We start from the raw sequence: 14,787 nt of genomic DNA on the forward strand, positions 1-14,787 counted from the left end.
GCACTTGGATTTACACGTTTTGGTGGAAGAACAAGATTATTTAGGTCTAGAAGAAGGGATTTGCCTTTTTTCAACAGTTGTTCTCCCCTGTCCCTTTTGCCTATAAACACAAGACATTTTGAAAAGGGGATTGCAAAGGGGATATTATCCTTGTTTTGTCACTGTCTTTGTTTTCATCTGATTTTTCCTCTTCATTCCCGAAACTTTGACTAAACAAAGAGAATATATTGATTAAAAACACTAGTTATAAAGACTATATAGAGACTATTTATTTGAAAGGATTGTTTAAAAATACAAAAAAACAGTGGAAACAAGTACATTCCATATTACCACTATAAATGTTCTGATACCGACTTTGATTTATTTTGTTATTGCAAGAGCGGATACCTCTCTTGTATACTTGTGTGTTAACAGTGTCTTGGTTAATAAAGGCATTCATTTGTGGTAAAAAAAAAACAAAAAAAAACATGGTCTATGGTCATTTATGTTCATTTACTGTGTGTGTGTGTGTGTGTGTGTGTGTGTGTGTGTGTGTGTGTTAGAGAGAGAAAGAAATACATTTACTGGGCGGGAAGTAGTGAAGTGAAGTGGGGAAAGGAAAATGAAATGTGAGCAGGGAAGTGAAATGTGAGCAGTGAATGCAGCTGTAGAGTGTTGCTTTAACAATAGGATGCAGTGCTGAGGGGAAAATGAGTCATTGTTTCAACAGTTAGTCATACTCAAGGAAATATTGACGTTTCGACCTAATCATCCTTCACCTTACACAGTACAACCGACTTATAAATCTTAATTATACACTGATGTGACGAATGAAAATTAGAAAATTGAATTCAGTTTTCCAATTTTCTATTTTTCATTTTTTGGACAGAAAATTGAACTGACAAGCATCACATGGACTCTCCTTCAACTGAGGGATGCAAAGTGATGGACGACCTTTTCAGTTAGCCAAGAGACGACGTCTAAATAAATTAATCAAAAACATGTTCCAGTAAGTTATTTGTGTAAAATAATAAACAGAGTGAATGTAACCACTATAAAAACATTCTTTAACGCCACCAAAACCATAGAAACAGTGGGCTAAGCTTTTGATTTCAAACCAAGTTGACAAATGATAAAGGTTCAAACTTTAAAGACCCAATTTAACTCATCCAAATTAAGTAGAACAAATTCGCCATTTTACCCGAATCATCTTCAGCTGGGAGAATGTTTGCAGACTTGTTTAAAGATCAGAGTGGAGAAATATGTTTTTCTGTAAGTGAGATGGTTGAGATTTTATTGCAGATCATTCAGTTGGTGAGAGCTGTAACACCAGAATGCCGAGACAGACAAAACCTGTGGGCCTGGTTGACACATGTGATGTGATGAAGCTGTGAGAGGTTGATGGATGTGACCTTGACTGTTGTGTCAGTCACATCCTATACAGCTGTGGTTGAATGAATGGAATTTGAATTTACCGTAGCAGCCTTAAGCAAAGTGTTCGTACGTAGTAACAAGAGGTCATGACGTGAGCTAAAACACCAGGACCTGGTGCTGTTTACTTCTCTTCTGAGTGTAATTTACATCATTTAGACAAATTCATCCACGGGAAACTCGGTGCCAAGAGAACAGGCTTTGGGATTTTTCCTTTGTTTTCACAAGTTTGTTTGAGACGGCGTAAATACAAAGATTGCAAACATTACTTTCCATGCGTCATCATGGTCACAGAGTTCATTATTAAGCAGTTTAGTTGGGGTTTTTGGCCCAGTTGCCATTCAGCGGTGACATCGGTGACTGATCTGCACCAGGCCGGCACAGCTTAGATTATGGACTTCAAACATGAAAAACTTCTATTAAAGCTGTAGTGCTAAGCAGGAAGCATTACAAGGTGTAAGCCAGCTCCTACATGTCCCAACAGCTCCAAAGCAGCAACCTCAGATGACCAGTATTTGTTTAACATATTTTATGGACCCTGAATTCTGTAGTGAAAATTGTTGCCTGTCAAAACCGGCAGCTTTTGTAGTCAGCCTAATCGGCTTTCCAGTACCGGAAAACACCCGGAGCTAAGGAGGGTAAGTCCACGGAAAGACTGGCTGTGTGGAAAGTATGCCTAGAAAGCTGCGTCACTCTTCAGCGACTTGGCACACCTGCCTTACAGCCAGGGTGGGGTGATTTGAGGCTGTAGACTAACTTTCTGAAGACCATGAGGTGTAGTAGATACAGTAGCAGATGCTTGCTTTCAACACAACTGACAATCTCCTGACATTTGACATGGGCGGAGTAGGTAAACAAGATGTTGATTCTAGGCTTGTGTGTGTGTGAACATTAGCATACAGTTCACACTGGTCTGACTAATAAACTGAAAGTCCTTAGGACCACCACAACCACACATCATCATAATAGCCACCATTCACTTTCACTTACCTAAGACTGACTCAGAGCCTACAGATAACCCACATTACAACACTTTATGTGCAACATTCAGCTACAGGATTATTCATACATATCGTACAGAATAGCTGAAATAGAGAAATGTAAAACACGTGGGCATGGGTGGATCTAATCAGGTTTTCAAGCTTGAATGGATAAAGCAATATTCAATCCAGTTATGGGGCCGGAGAGATGATAGCATGAAGCACAAAATGAGAGGGATTATTATTTCCTCTTTTCGGATTTTAAAATAGCTCATCTGCTGCCTTCCGCAAAATAGATTTAAATCCATATGTTTTACTCCTTTGCATGGTTTTAATGATGAAGGCCATAAATACATGTGATTTAGGAAAGAAGAGAATACTTCATCTGTGTATTGAGACAGTTCTTCACTTGAGATTATAATGTGAGACGGGTTTTTTTTGGATGAGTGGGTTCGTTTGTCTGAATTTTGTCTGAGTTGTATGTGTGTAAGTGAGCCAGTGTGGGACATAGACAGTTGCCTTGGTGACTGGACTTTTTTTTTTTTTACATTAACAGTGATACATAACTATGGCAACAGCGCCTGTATTTTTCGCATTTCTGAAACCACCTCAAAATGCAGGGTTAGGTTGGCCTCATTGATCGTGTAAAAATATTCTCATAACCTGACTACTGTGAATGACAGGGAACAATATCTAAAATAATGCCATAGTGTGGAGTGAAATGAAAGTCAACTTAAAAAGCATCCTTTTGTTTTTACTGGATTAGGAAGCCTGCTTTATTTCACAGAAATCGCTCAAGAAAACACAAATTATCAGCTCAACACTAACAGGTTTACTCTAATTGTAATCAGGCTTAATGTTAAAGGATCAAAGTAGAGGTTTTGCAATGTCCTGAAAGAACTAATAAATCCTGATTGACCTCAATAGTGCACAGGAAAGTGTGAGTTATGATGTAAGAGCCGGTGTGACTAATCTTACTCTGATGATAACGCCTGAATGCACAGTTCTTGTGGCATACGTGGCGGTACACACACAGGTGTTTGTTTATGTGTGTGTGTGTTTGCTACAATGAGGCCTTTCCTGCATACATGGTGGTGTATAAACACATGGTAAGAAAATCGTCACAGTTCAAAGGTTATGAAATTTCTTGCCTGATTGTCATTCCAGCTACTCAAGTGGCTTTAAAGGGCTTTCTGTTGCAGGATGTCATCTCATGCTGCAAAAGAAAAGTCACCAAACCAGTGAAACAGGATGTGTAAAAAAACAGATATTTGATTCTGCAGTAGAGCACATGCACTCTCATTCTCCCTGCAGCAATAACAGATGTGCATGTGGTCCTAAAATAACCGAGACAGGAGGAACAAATCAGAAGAAGGTAGGAATTTATACTGCATGGATAATGTTTTAACCTAAGGTTCAAACAATGGATAGAGAAAGGCATCACTGATCTATGGACAATACTCAAAGATATTTACGGTTAGATCACATGTCATCTCAGCCTTTTACTGTACTAAGCCGTAGGTCCAATGAGAGTAAGCTCAGTGTTACACATGGGGATCAGGGCTAAATCTTGTATTATAATGGTACAAAATGTGTATAGGCCTACTATAAGACAGTGTACTACCACACAGCCCAGATCAAAAGCAAGTAGTTAACTACGCACCGACCATGTCGGAGGCTCTTTGGCAACCTGCAGGCCAACGACACTCATGTTTTTTTGGCGCAAACATTTGCATTTCTGGGATTATGTAAATGCAACCATAAAACCATAAAAGAAATCTGCCATTTTAAGCAACTGTGCCATGATGTGCCTGGGGAACATCGAGGAGGATCATACCGGTGAAACCACAGGGCTGTTTCTGCAACAACACACACAGCATGTCATATGTTCAAAGACTATGAAGTCACAGCAGGTTATGCAACCCTCCTTGAACCCTGTTCAACAGATCGATCAGATAAGAACACGCAGCCACCAGAAAGGATCATGTACACTTGAACATACTGTGCCCTGTCCTTCTAGTGTGGCCTATTTTCATATCAGGCCGGTGATAGCTTTACCTCTATAGGTGTAGTAATCCTGCTGGCACTGTTTTAATGTGGAGTCTTATCATCGATTTAACCTTTGTCTCTGCAGGTTTAATGAACATCAGCTGAAATGTATAACTTAAGCCAAGTGATAGATAGATAGATAGATAGATAGATAGATAGATAGATAGATAGATAGATAGATAGATAGATAGATAGATAGATAGATAGATAGGTAGGTAGATAGATAGATAGATACATACATACATATAGAAACAGTGCAGAATACTTGCTGATCCTACGCCAGTTTTGTTTTGGACAGGACCAGATGAGGACTGAGATTACATAAACCATCAGTGGTGTCAGACATTTTTGTCTTATTTCTCACCAGCTGCCGTCAGGGGTTGTGTCAGGACATCAACAGCCGTTCTCAAAGTTTATTTATATCACTAAATCCACAGAAGACTGTTGTCTGTAGAGCAGTATCACATATTTATACAGATGGGTGATAAATTCAAGTCCCTTGAACGCACCTGGAGCAACAAACAGCATTCGTCCCTCTTTTGGTGTTTTGTTGATGGTGGTGGAGAACGCTGTTATTGTGCCAGGTCACACCAGCATTTATAACAGCATCATTCTGGGTCAAAATCAGCTCATATTGATTATATCACCTTGATAAATTGATTCATTTAATTGAACCATGTAATACACCTGTATGGAAACAACTTCATTCTTTTTTTTTTTCTTTAATTTGTCACCTGTGTTGTAATTGGTAGTCAAATGGGAAGTTGGATGCAGTAGATCATATTTAAGGAAGTCCACACAAAGATAGCAATTCTGTGAGAGGTACCCAGAGGAAAAGAAGTGTGTGGTTTCCGACAGCTCCCACAACCTTTGTGCCTGATTTATCAGACAGAACCTCAGCTGTCAAACTCATAGAAACATCCACTGTGAAGATAAAATTTCTGAGCACTTCATGTGAGAGTGGGTGAGTAGGTATGTGAGCATGACTTAGTGAATCTTGTGTGATCATTTTGAAAGAGAAACCACTTCTCAGCCAGTCAAACCCCCCGATAAGACGCGGGGGGGGAAAGATAAAAGATATTAGAATAATAGCACATTCACACTCTTGCTCCTCACAGCAGCACAGTGAAGTGTATGAGTATGCGTGCTTCAAAAATAACCCAGACAGGACAAGACAGGCCGAGAAAGCTATGAGTGTACAGTTCATGGTCTGGAATAATCTGGATTAAGGCTGATGACAGTCCAGTTAACTCCGGCTAACTCTTAGTGGGGTTATGTTGTGGTCTGTCACTCACACCACACTCTCCTGTCGTTGGGATTGTTTTGGTTCTCTGCTGGTTAAAACATGGCTGCTTTAATCCTCCTCCCCAACATTTTCCACTTCATACATGTCATGAAATAATTGCAGTGCCCATACATGGCTTATGATGAATGACTGAGTGTATGTGGGTGGAGGAGGTGGAGGCAAGTCACTTAAAGTAACATACTCTCTCACACATCTGCAGCACAATGATGTTCTTTTAATAACATGTAATTAAGATTATAGCAGTGAACACTGACAATGGTTTCGAGCCATAATGCTGTCCTGTTCGTTTTCTCCTGTAGGAATTTTCAGCTGGTTTTCTTGCTTTCAAAAGACAAAGCAGGTCGTCTTCACTGTATGTTGTATTGTTATAAACATTTTATCAATTCTAATCAGTAGAAGTTGCGCAGCTTGGTTCATTGTTTTGCATGAGATTTAGCTGTTGCCTCACATTCTGTATCCTTGAGCAGATTAACATTATCACCAACAAACAGCTGGTATTTTTCAACAGACTTTTCAATTCATTTAAAACATGCGAGTACACATCTCCACTGGGGTCATTTGATGTCATGGCCATGTTTATGTTAAGAGCATAGATGTCAGGGAACCTTTAAACTGGTTACATAAGACAGTTACGTTGAGGCTGAACTGAACACAGCTGTTATAGTGAGATTAGGACAAAAGCAAAAACAGTATCCCCCTCCCCACTCTACTCCATTGGGATTTAAAGTTGCTTGAAGTTTATCTCAATTTAGACATTTTTCTGTATCCCCCTCAGACTCCATCCTCCTTCTCTTTCTATAAATGCTAAAGGGACGTCGGTGTTGGTCAAGTCCATGACTTTGGTCTGAGTCCAGACTGAAATATCTCAACAACTAGAGAATGGATTGCTATTAAATTTGTTCAGATATTCATGGTCCTCAGATTGTGTATCCTTTACTGAGCTTGACGATCCCCCTGGCTTTTCCTCTTGTGCCACCATGTGCTTCACATTTGTTTGTTTTTCTGTGAAACATTTCAACAACTATTGGATGAGCAGGAAATTTTGTACAGACATTCATGGTCCCCTCAAGATGAATGATAATTTATGTAACTGTAATGCCTGAATTTCCTTCTAGCTCCATCATAAGGTTAAATTTTAATTTGTCCAATAGTTTGTTTTTTGACTAGATACCTACAAAATATATATAATTCCTCTCAGTATACTTTGTTTTTATACTAATTAGCAAATGTAAACATGTAAACATCAGCATGTTAGCTTTGTCATTGTGAATACATTAGCATGATTACATTAGCATTTACCTTAAGGCACCGATGTGTTTAAATGCAGCCTACCAGGGCGGCTAGCGTGGCTGTAGACTCATGCTATGTTTTGGCTCTCTGATCATATTGATTTGAATATAAAATGACACAACTACATGTTCAGACTGCCAGCTAAACTTTGAGAGACTTTTACTCCTTATTTGATGCAATTACTGTCAAGAACCACCATGTTTATGTAAAGCTGAAATACAAAGCTCTTTTCCATTAACCCTCTTATGCGGTGTGCGAAAATATCTGCAGGGAGGAGTTAGGTGTCTTTGATCTGTAGATGTTTATGTAACCTGAGGGACGAGGTCGAGAACACTGTGTTCTTTTGTCTGCTGGATCCCCGCAGTGGATTACGAAGACAATTAAATCCACTAGTAAAAACATCAACTTTAACCCCTGACCTCCAGTACAGCAGATACACTGCATGACAGTCATGGTGAAACATATCAGCAGCCTGCGGGCCGCCAAGAGATCAGAACAGCTGTTTGCCACACTGAGGACCTGCTGAATCAGAGCGGTGAAGGCTGTTCAGGGTGCTCATCACTAAGCCGCCAGTGAACGCAAATAATCCACAGTATAATGAAAATAATGAGGAGGACTCATAAGAGGATAAGAAAATATAAAAACAAGGAAAATCAGAGAGAGACTCGGACATAGAGGCAGAGAATAAGTTTGACTGACCAGTATTGCGCTGTTATGGTTATTCCAGGAAGGCAGGGGAAAAGAGGAAACAGGAAAAGTGGGAAAAGACATCTGAGCATGGAGTTATTCAGACTACTTGGCCTCATGTTGATCTTGTGACTCTTTACTCCCACCCAGTTTCTTGTGTTGATCCATACATCCACTGTCCCCACCCTCCCATCCGAGAAACATATACAACCCCGTGGGGATGGGAAATGTCAAAGAACATAGTATTAACCTGTCACTGTAAACATCTGAATGTGGCCTTTAAAAAGTACCTGCTTTTGCATTCCTACTTCGGGATCCCCCTGTAGGTCCCAGTGATCTCCAGTGTGATAATCTGCTTTACAACACATATGCAATAATTAAGGCACAAACACACTCAAATCAAGTCAAACACACAGAAAACAGTTCAAGTTAAAGGAGAATGTGTGCCGTTTGATCTCACTAATGGAAACAGAGAGGGATTGTGTGTGGTGAGTGGCCTGGTTTCGATGGATGGTGAGTTACAGAACAAGCGAAACGCTCCTCTCTTGCATCAGACGACAAAACGAGGAATGAGATGAATGTAAGAAAAAAGGCAGTAAAGAAAGAATTCAACATTCCTGCACATAGTTATATAATGCCAGCCACCATCTATCTGGGTTTTTTTTGTTGTTGTTTTTTTTTTACATGTGTCCATGTCTATGTTCTCAATGAGGAAAAGAGGCCATGTTTTATGAGAGGATGAGATACACACAAGTGTAAACTGGTTGAAGAAAAGTATGTTGCATCTATTGATTTCAGTAAATAACGTGACTGCAAGTGTACAGTCAATTTAGTTCAATATCCACTGCATATGTGATATAAAACATTTTTGCATCATTACCACCACAACACATAAAAATTCTGCTTGGGTGAAATGATATGAATTAATTTATATGTTTGTTTGAGCCAATTTCATCAAGCTGGGTGAGTCAAAAACATTAGATTTAAAGTTGATGTGGTAAATGGGAAGATGGGAAAGTTTTTACTTCTTCTCAAATGAGATGCCATTAAAAAATAAACTAATAACTAATAAACTAAACAGTTTACCATAGACTTTCGTCTTGAGTGTTGTTGTAATTGCAGGTACCACGTGTTCTCTACACTCACACTCAGACTCCTGAATGTCTGTTGTTCTGTATTTACCCTCCATGTAGCCTGAGGCTGTTAACTTTTAAAGTTCTGTGTATGCTTTGATGTCCTTAAAATATGAAGACATCTCTCCAGGGTCAAAATAGTGGTTTGTTCCTCAGAAAGGACATCAGTGAGCTCATAGAGAAGAACCAAAGAGTATAAACCTAAGGCTTTATTCTGCTGGAGAAGCTTCTCAGTTGTCTTTTCCCTTGTTCCCCAACACTACGGACACTGGTATCAGGGAGTGCTCTGAAAACTGAGCTCTTTTTTTCTACAGAGTGTGCCATCCTCCGCTTTCAACTATGTGAGAAATGCTGCACCAGCCTTTTACTACATCCTGTTCACTGATACTCTTCAGCTACATTTTCAAAGAAAGAAAGAAAGAAAGAAAGAAAGAAAGAAAGAAAGAAAGAAAGACCAGTGGGGTCCAACACCCTGTGCTTACTTATAGGAAAGTATTTTTTCAGCATATTAATATACTGCTAAATTGTGGTTAGTAATGAAATAGGCTCTTTGTAAACAATGTATACCCAGTTCATAGCTCACATTCGGGACGTTCAGCTGTGGTAAGGCTCTATGTTCCTATTTAAACATAAATCAGTAATTGCAGCATATCTCCACATCATAAATCTATTTCGCTATAACACACTGAGACTGAGACATTTCCTGGGCAAAAATATTCTTATCATTTTTCTCACTCTCAGACCTTTAGCCCTGCGTTAATCTTACTGCTCTGCTTCTTTGGTTATTGGTTCAAGTTTGTGATACCTGTTAGTATTATTATTTTATCAGTCAGCATCTCTCAAACATAAATATTGAATATGATCATCTTGACAACTCAAGGATTTGTTGCAGGGCTCTTGCACAGTAAAGCATTGTGAAGTGAACCTGTTATGGATGTGTGTGGTTCTGCCTTTGTTAACAGTCAGGCTGGCTTTAGAGAAGCTCACCTTAAAGTGTCTTCACCAGCCTGCATTTCCTGAGCCTGATTTCTTTCAGGTTACTGCTGCTCTCTGGTGGAGACATGCCTGCACACACACAGGGAGGAATAATGGAGGAGTAAATACCTGTTCATCAGAGTAGATTTTCTTCACAAAAGTGTAGCTTTTTCAATTCAGCCGCTACTGGTACCTTCCCTTTTATTTCAGTAATGGTCTGGTGTCAGATCCTTTACTTAGGTCAAAGTGGAAATACTTTATAAAGAAATCTGATCAGGTCCTGCATTAAAAATTTGACTTCAGTAAAGTAAAGAAATATCATAAAAAAATAAATAAAACTCCTCATCTGAGTCTGGGTCTGACTTAGGCTCAAATGTGTAACCGAGTCTCTCAAATGTTTCCTCTAACGCTAACCATATTGATACGCACAGCTCTCTCACTGGTGACCAAAACCTTGTCAGTACCAAGAGCCAGACTTTGCATTAGTACAGCCACTAACACTGTCTCAGGCCACTGCCAGTTACAAGCTAACAAACAACATGAACAAACTATTACGTTTACCATTCTGATATGTCTTCTAGTGGCCAGTTTTGGAGCACAACTAACAAACTCCTCACTCTTCAACAAACTCCTGAGTCTGGGTCTGACTGAGGCTCAAACGTGTGGCTGAGTCCATCCAATGTTTCCTCCACTATAACCATCTTGATACACTCTGCTCTGTCACCTGTCATCCAAGTGCAAGCAGCAGTGATGGGCGTGTCACAAGTTTAATTTGTTTTTTCAAAACCATGTTTAACTAAATTTCAATCATTACAGAGTATTTTTACATAGTTTAAAACATGTCTGGAGAGGAACTTTAAGATTCAGAAAACCTCAGACAAAGTAGTGTTTTTCCATCATAGGAGAGCTGTAAAGAAGCAACCAACAATTGTTTTCATCATCAATACAACTGACAGTTGTTTTCTTTGATAAAAAGAAAATAGTGAGAAATACCCACAGAAAGGCCCAAGTGGACATGTTGTGCATATTATTGTAGAACAGTGGGAAAATACCAAATATTCACACCTGAGAAACTGATAAACCTGTAAGCCTATAATAAAATGACTTAAAGATAAATCAGTTATCAAATTGTTGCTGGTCAATTTTCTGTCAATCGACTAATTGATTTATTAACTAGTCACCTCAGATGTAGAGTACTACAGTGTAAAGTAGGAGTCAACAGTACCTTAAGAAGAAGAATGGGGCCTCTAGGAGGGTAAACCGACCACGTCTGTACAATGACTTCTTTAGTTTTGCTACATTTTTCTGCAAAACATCTGTACTTTGTAATTTTTACAGTTTTTTTGAAACAAAGTACAATTAACATTATGGTATTTACTTTTACTTAAGTAAATAATCTGAATACTTTTCCACCGCTGCACAAATAACGAAAAGAGATATGATTGTTTTATTTTATTTTATTTTATTTTATTTTATTAAAACTGTATGTGTCTTTAAATCGTTTAAAGGCTTCGTGTCTGTAGTGGTGACGTGTCTCTAAAGTTTCTCCTCCTCCTCTCTTCCCGGCAGCTTAGTAGTGAGACTGACTCTGGCCAGATTTACCCAGTAGAGGAGCACACCGGCGGACTGTTGAGACATCATGGGCAGTGAGTATCTCTTCTGAGCTTCACTTGTGTGAGACTGCTATCTGGAGCCAGAGTAACAATATGCAAAACACTGTTAACCGTTTTGATAACTTAGTGAGCTAACGGTGTGAGCGCTGCCGTTGATAGCATGCGGCTAGCTTACGTCGCTTGCTAGCTATTTGGCAGTTGCTTAATAACTATTATGAGCCCTTTCTGATCGGAAGTCCTTTGTGGATTCAATTAAAGCTAGGTAGTTTTTTAACAAGTTGAATTCCTTGGTTGTAGTGAGATTTTAGAAGCGTTGTGTTGTTTCTTGTCGGCTAGAAACATCTTGTAAGCTAACTTGTTAGCCACTCATTCAAAGACATTGACAGTCTAGTGATGACGACGCATAACACTGCCGGTGTTGTCTTCAGCCTGCTAGACCTAAATCAACTCCTAGCTCCTCTCAGGAGACACGCGACAATGGAAATATCAACGGATGAGCAAAATAGCTGGAAGCATCGTGATACTGAATATCTAGTTTGACATGAAATCAGTTTGGTTTTGGTTATTGTAAATTCAAATCTGCCTTAAGTCCGCCCCCCATTCACTGCCACGTCCCACTGAGGACCAGCTATTATTTCCAGTTAACTCGCTTTAACACTCATGTTTGCTTGTTTCCAGTCAAATTCTTGGAGGTCATAAAGCCATTCTGTGCAGTGTTGCCAGAAATCCAAAAACCCGAGAGAAAGGTGTGTATTTTTTTGATTACGTCCCCATTGTACACGTACATTTGTATATGGTAATAAATAAACTATGCCGGCTTTGCTTTGGCTGCCAGCTAAACCTCAAAATGTGTTTAAATGTTAAAATCAAAATGTGCTTGACCAACAGATCCAATTCAGAGAAAAGGTATTATGGACTGCCATCACTCTCTTCATTTTCCTGGTGTGTTGCCAGGTAAGTGTCACTATTAATTACTGTGTGTATTTTCACATAATCTCTTCCTCCAGTCATCTTTGTTTTGTGATGTTTATGCAATTTTTTTTTAAAAATCAGCAAAGTGATTCATCAGATTGACTGCTATAACCTAGTACTGTAATGTCACCACTAAGTCTTTGGCAGAATTATGACTATGGTTAACTATAATTTATCTTATTCATTCATCTATGGATTATTTTTTATTAATCATGTTGTGTCCAATACATCTTATAATTTGAGCACTGGCCATCATGATATGCCTTAAATTTTTATATTGATTCTATCAGCCAAAAGAAGAAGTCCATTTAGGGAGATAGGAAACGGAGAGAAGCACTCTTCCTATCTTATCTTAACTTGCAACTAGAGAATGTTTGGTGCTTTTACTTGATAAAATGACTTACTGATTCATTTTCTGCTGATCGATCTATCGACTAATTCAATAATCATGGTGTACTTAACTTCGTGCAGTGTAATTAGGACTGCATAGTGTTAGTATGATATCTGCTCAGCCATCCGTGTCTGCATAATAGTCAAACTATCTAAGCTGAAATACTATACATAGGCTGGGGCTTTATCCAAATTGTAATATCTCAATACAATCTACCCCAAATAGTGGAATATACAATATTATCATTGGGATATTTTTATAATATAGTTATATTGTTGTATTTTATGTTTCAGTTGTTTTTTTTCTTTGTTTTTTACAAAAAATGATAATATCATTGTATTTTATGTTTAGAGTGTAAGTGATGCTGCCGCAGTTCAAAGTTTTGTCATATGCCAAGGTACAATGTACAGTCAGCAAGGCAGTGGAATCAGGGTCAAATTTAGCAGCAAGGCAGACTGCAAAAAGAAAACTGATATCATAAAAAATCATGAAACCCTTATAGACGGTCCAGAATGCAGCAGCGTGTCTGGTCTTCAGTCAACCTAAAAAGGCACATGTCATACCGCTACTCATTGACCTACACTGGCAGCCCAAATCAAATTCAAGTCACTAATGCCTGCCTCCTCAGGCATACTCAGTACTTACACAGAGGTCTCCTACTGCACTGAAGCTTTAAGTAGTAATTAAGTAGTAATAGTAGTATTAGTAAGTAATAAATTCATGCATAACTGGAAAATATCTCACACCGTGTGAACACTGTTTTCCTCCAGATCCCTCTCTTTGGCATCATGTCCTCAGACTCTGCAGATCCGTTCTACTGGATGAGAGTAATTCTAGCCTCAAACAGAGGTATTTGTCTAGCTAAGAACTGCATATAATACAGATTAAATACATGCCTGCCCTCCTGCTGGTATAACTAACTTAAATATCTACCTCCAGGTACGCTGATGGAGCTCGGTATCTCGCCTATTGTCACCTCAGGCCTGATAATGCAGCTGCTGGCTGGAGCAAAGATCATTGAAGTTGGAGACACACCAAAGGACAGAGCCCTTTTCAATGGAGCTCAGAAATGTGAGTACACTCATCAGGCTGTGATTTGTAAATACTTGATTAGAATTTAAAATGAAGTCAATAGATTCTCAAACCCCTGTTGATGATTTTCAGTGTTTGGAATGATCATCACAATCGGCCAGGCCATCGTATATGTGATGACTGGCATGTATGGAGATCCCTCAGAGATGGGCGCTGGAATCTGTCTGCTCATCATCATTCAGGTGAGAACAGGAAAACCAAACCTCAGATTTGGAATAACCAGTTGTGTAATTTGACTAAAAAGATATGCTCTGTCATTGTAACTGGCTTTGAGTATGCACTTACATGATGTGGAAACACAACATAAAAAAATAGAACAAACTAATAGATAGATTTTGACTACATTCTCCTCTGTTTCTAAAATTAGGCTCTGTGTTACCTTGGGTCAGTTTAACTTAGATTAGATTAGACTTGTTTATTATCACAGGTATATCCCCTACATATATAAACTAGTAATTATTCAACATATAATTGTCTTTGAAATAATGGGTGTGATACTGACGCCACTGTTAAACGCCGTTTTGCAGAGAGCTGCGCCAAAGTCATTTCAGAGTATCTCACAAAAACATATCATCATGTCAAGATGTAAAATTCAAATAGTGACTCTCCATTGGTTATAATCTTGCCCATTGTCAGTTGGTATTGGCTTTAGCTCCCCCACAATCCCCAAAGGATCAACAGTATAGCTAATGGATGGGTGGATGGGCATTATAATTAAATGACCAACAGGTTTGTTAAGATTATTTACAAAGTAAAATACTTTCCATTGTAACTGTAGGTGCTGACCTGAAAAGGGCATACACCCTTTTTTTTTTTTTTAGGTAGATGTGTATAAGAGACAGAAGCGAGACAGATGAAATCCCAAAACAAAAACATAAGATGATGGAAA

The 14,787-nt window shown here is 38.8% G+C and overlaps 1 protein-coding gene across 1 annotated transcript; it reads left to right on the forward strand.

Moving 5' to 3' along the window:
* The first annotated feature begins 3,740 nt into the window (after positions 1–3,740).
* Positions 3,741–14,149, forward strand: sec61a1a (SEC61 translocon subunit alpha 1a). The gene is made up of 7 exons (XM_023423466.2): positions 3,741–3,765; positions 11,400–11,476; positions 12,122–12,189; positions 12,332–12,397; positions 13,577–13,655; positions 13,746–13,877; positions 13,971–14,149. The coding sequence occupies exons 2-7, from the start codon at positions 11,470–11,472 to the stop codon at positions 14,132–14,134; spliced, it is 516 nt and encodes a 171-aa protein (XP_023279234.2). The 5' UTR covers positions 3,741–3,765; positions 11,400–11,469; the 3' UTR covers positions 14,135–14,149.
* The last annotated feature ends 638 nt before the right edge of the window (positions 14,150–14,787 follow it).

Source organism: Seriola lalandi, unplaced genomic scaffold (assembly GCF_002814215.2).
Source record: "Seriola lalandi dorsalis isolate HSWRI2012SDOR001 ecotype SW California unplaced genomic scaffold, Sedor1 jcf7180002054692, whole genome shotgun sequence".
NCBI classification, from domain to species: domain Eukaryota; kingdom Metazoa; phylum Chordata; class Actinopteri; order Carangiformes; family Carangidae; genus Seriola; species Seriola lalandi.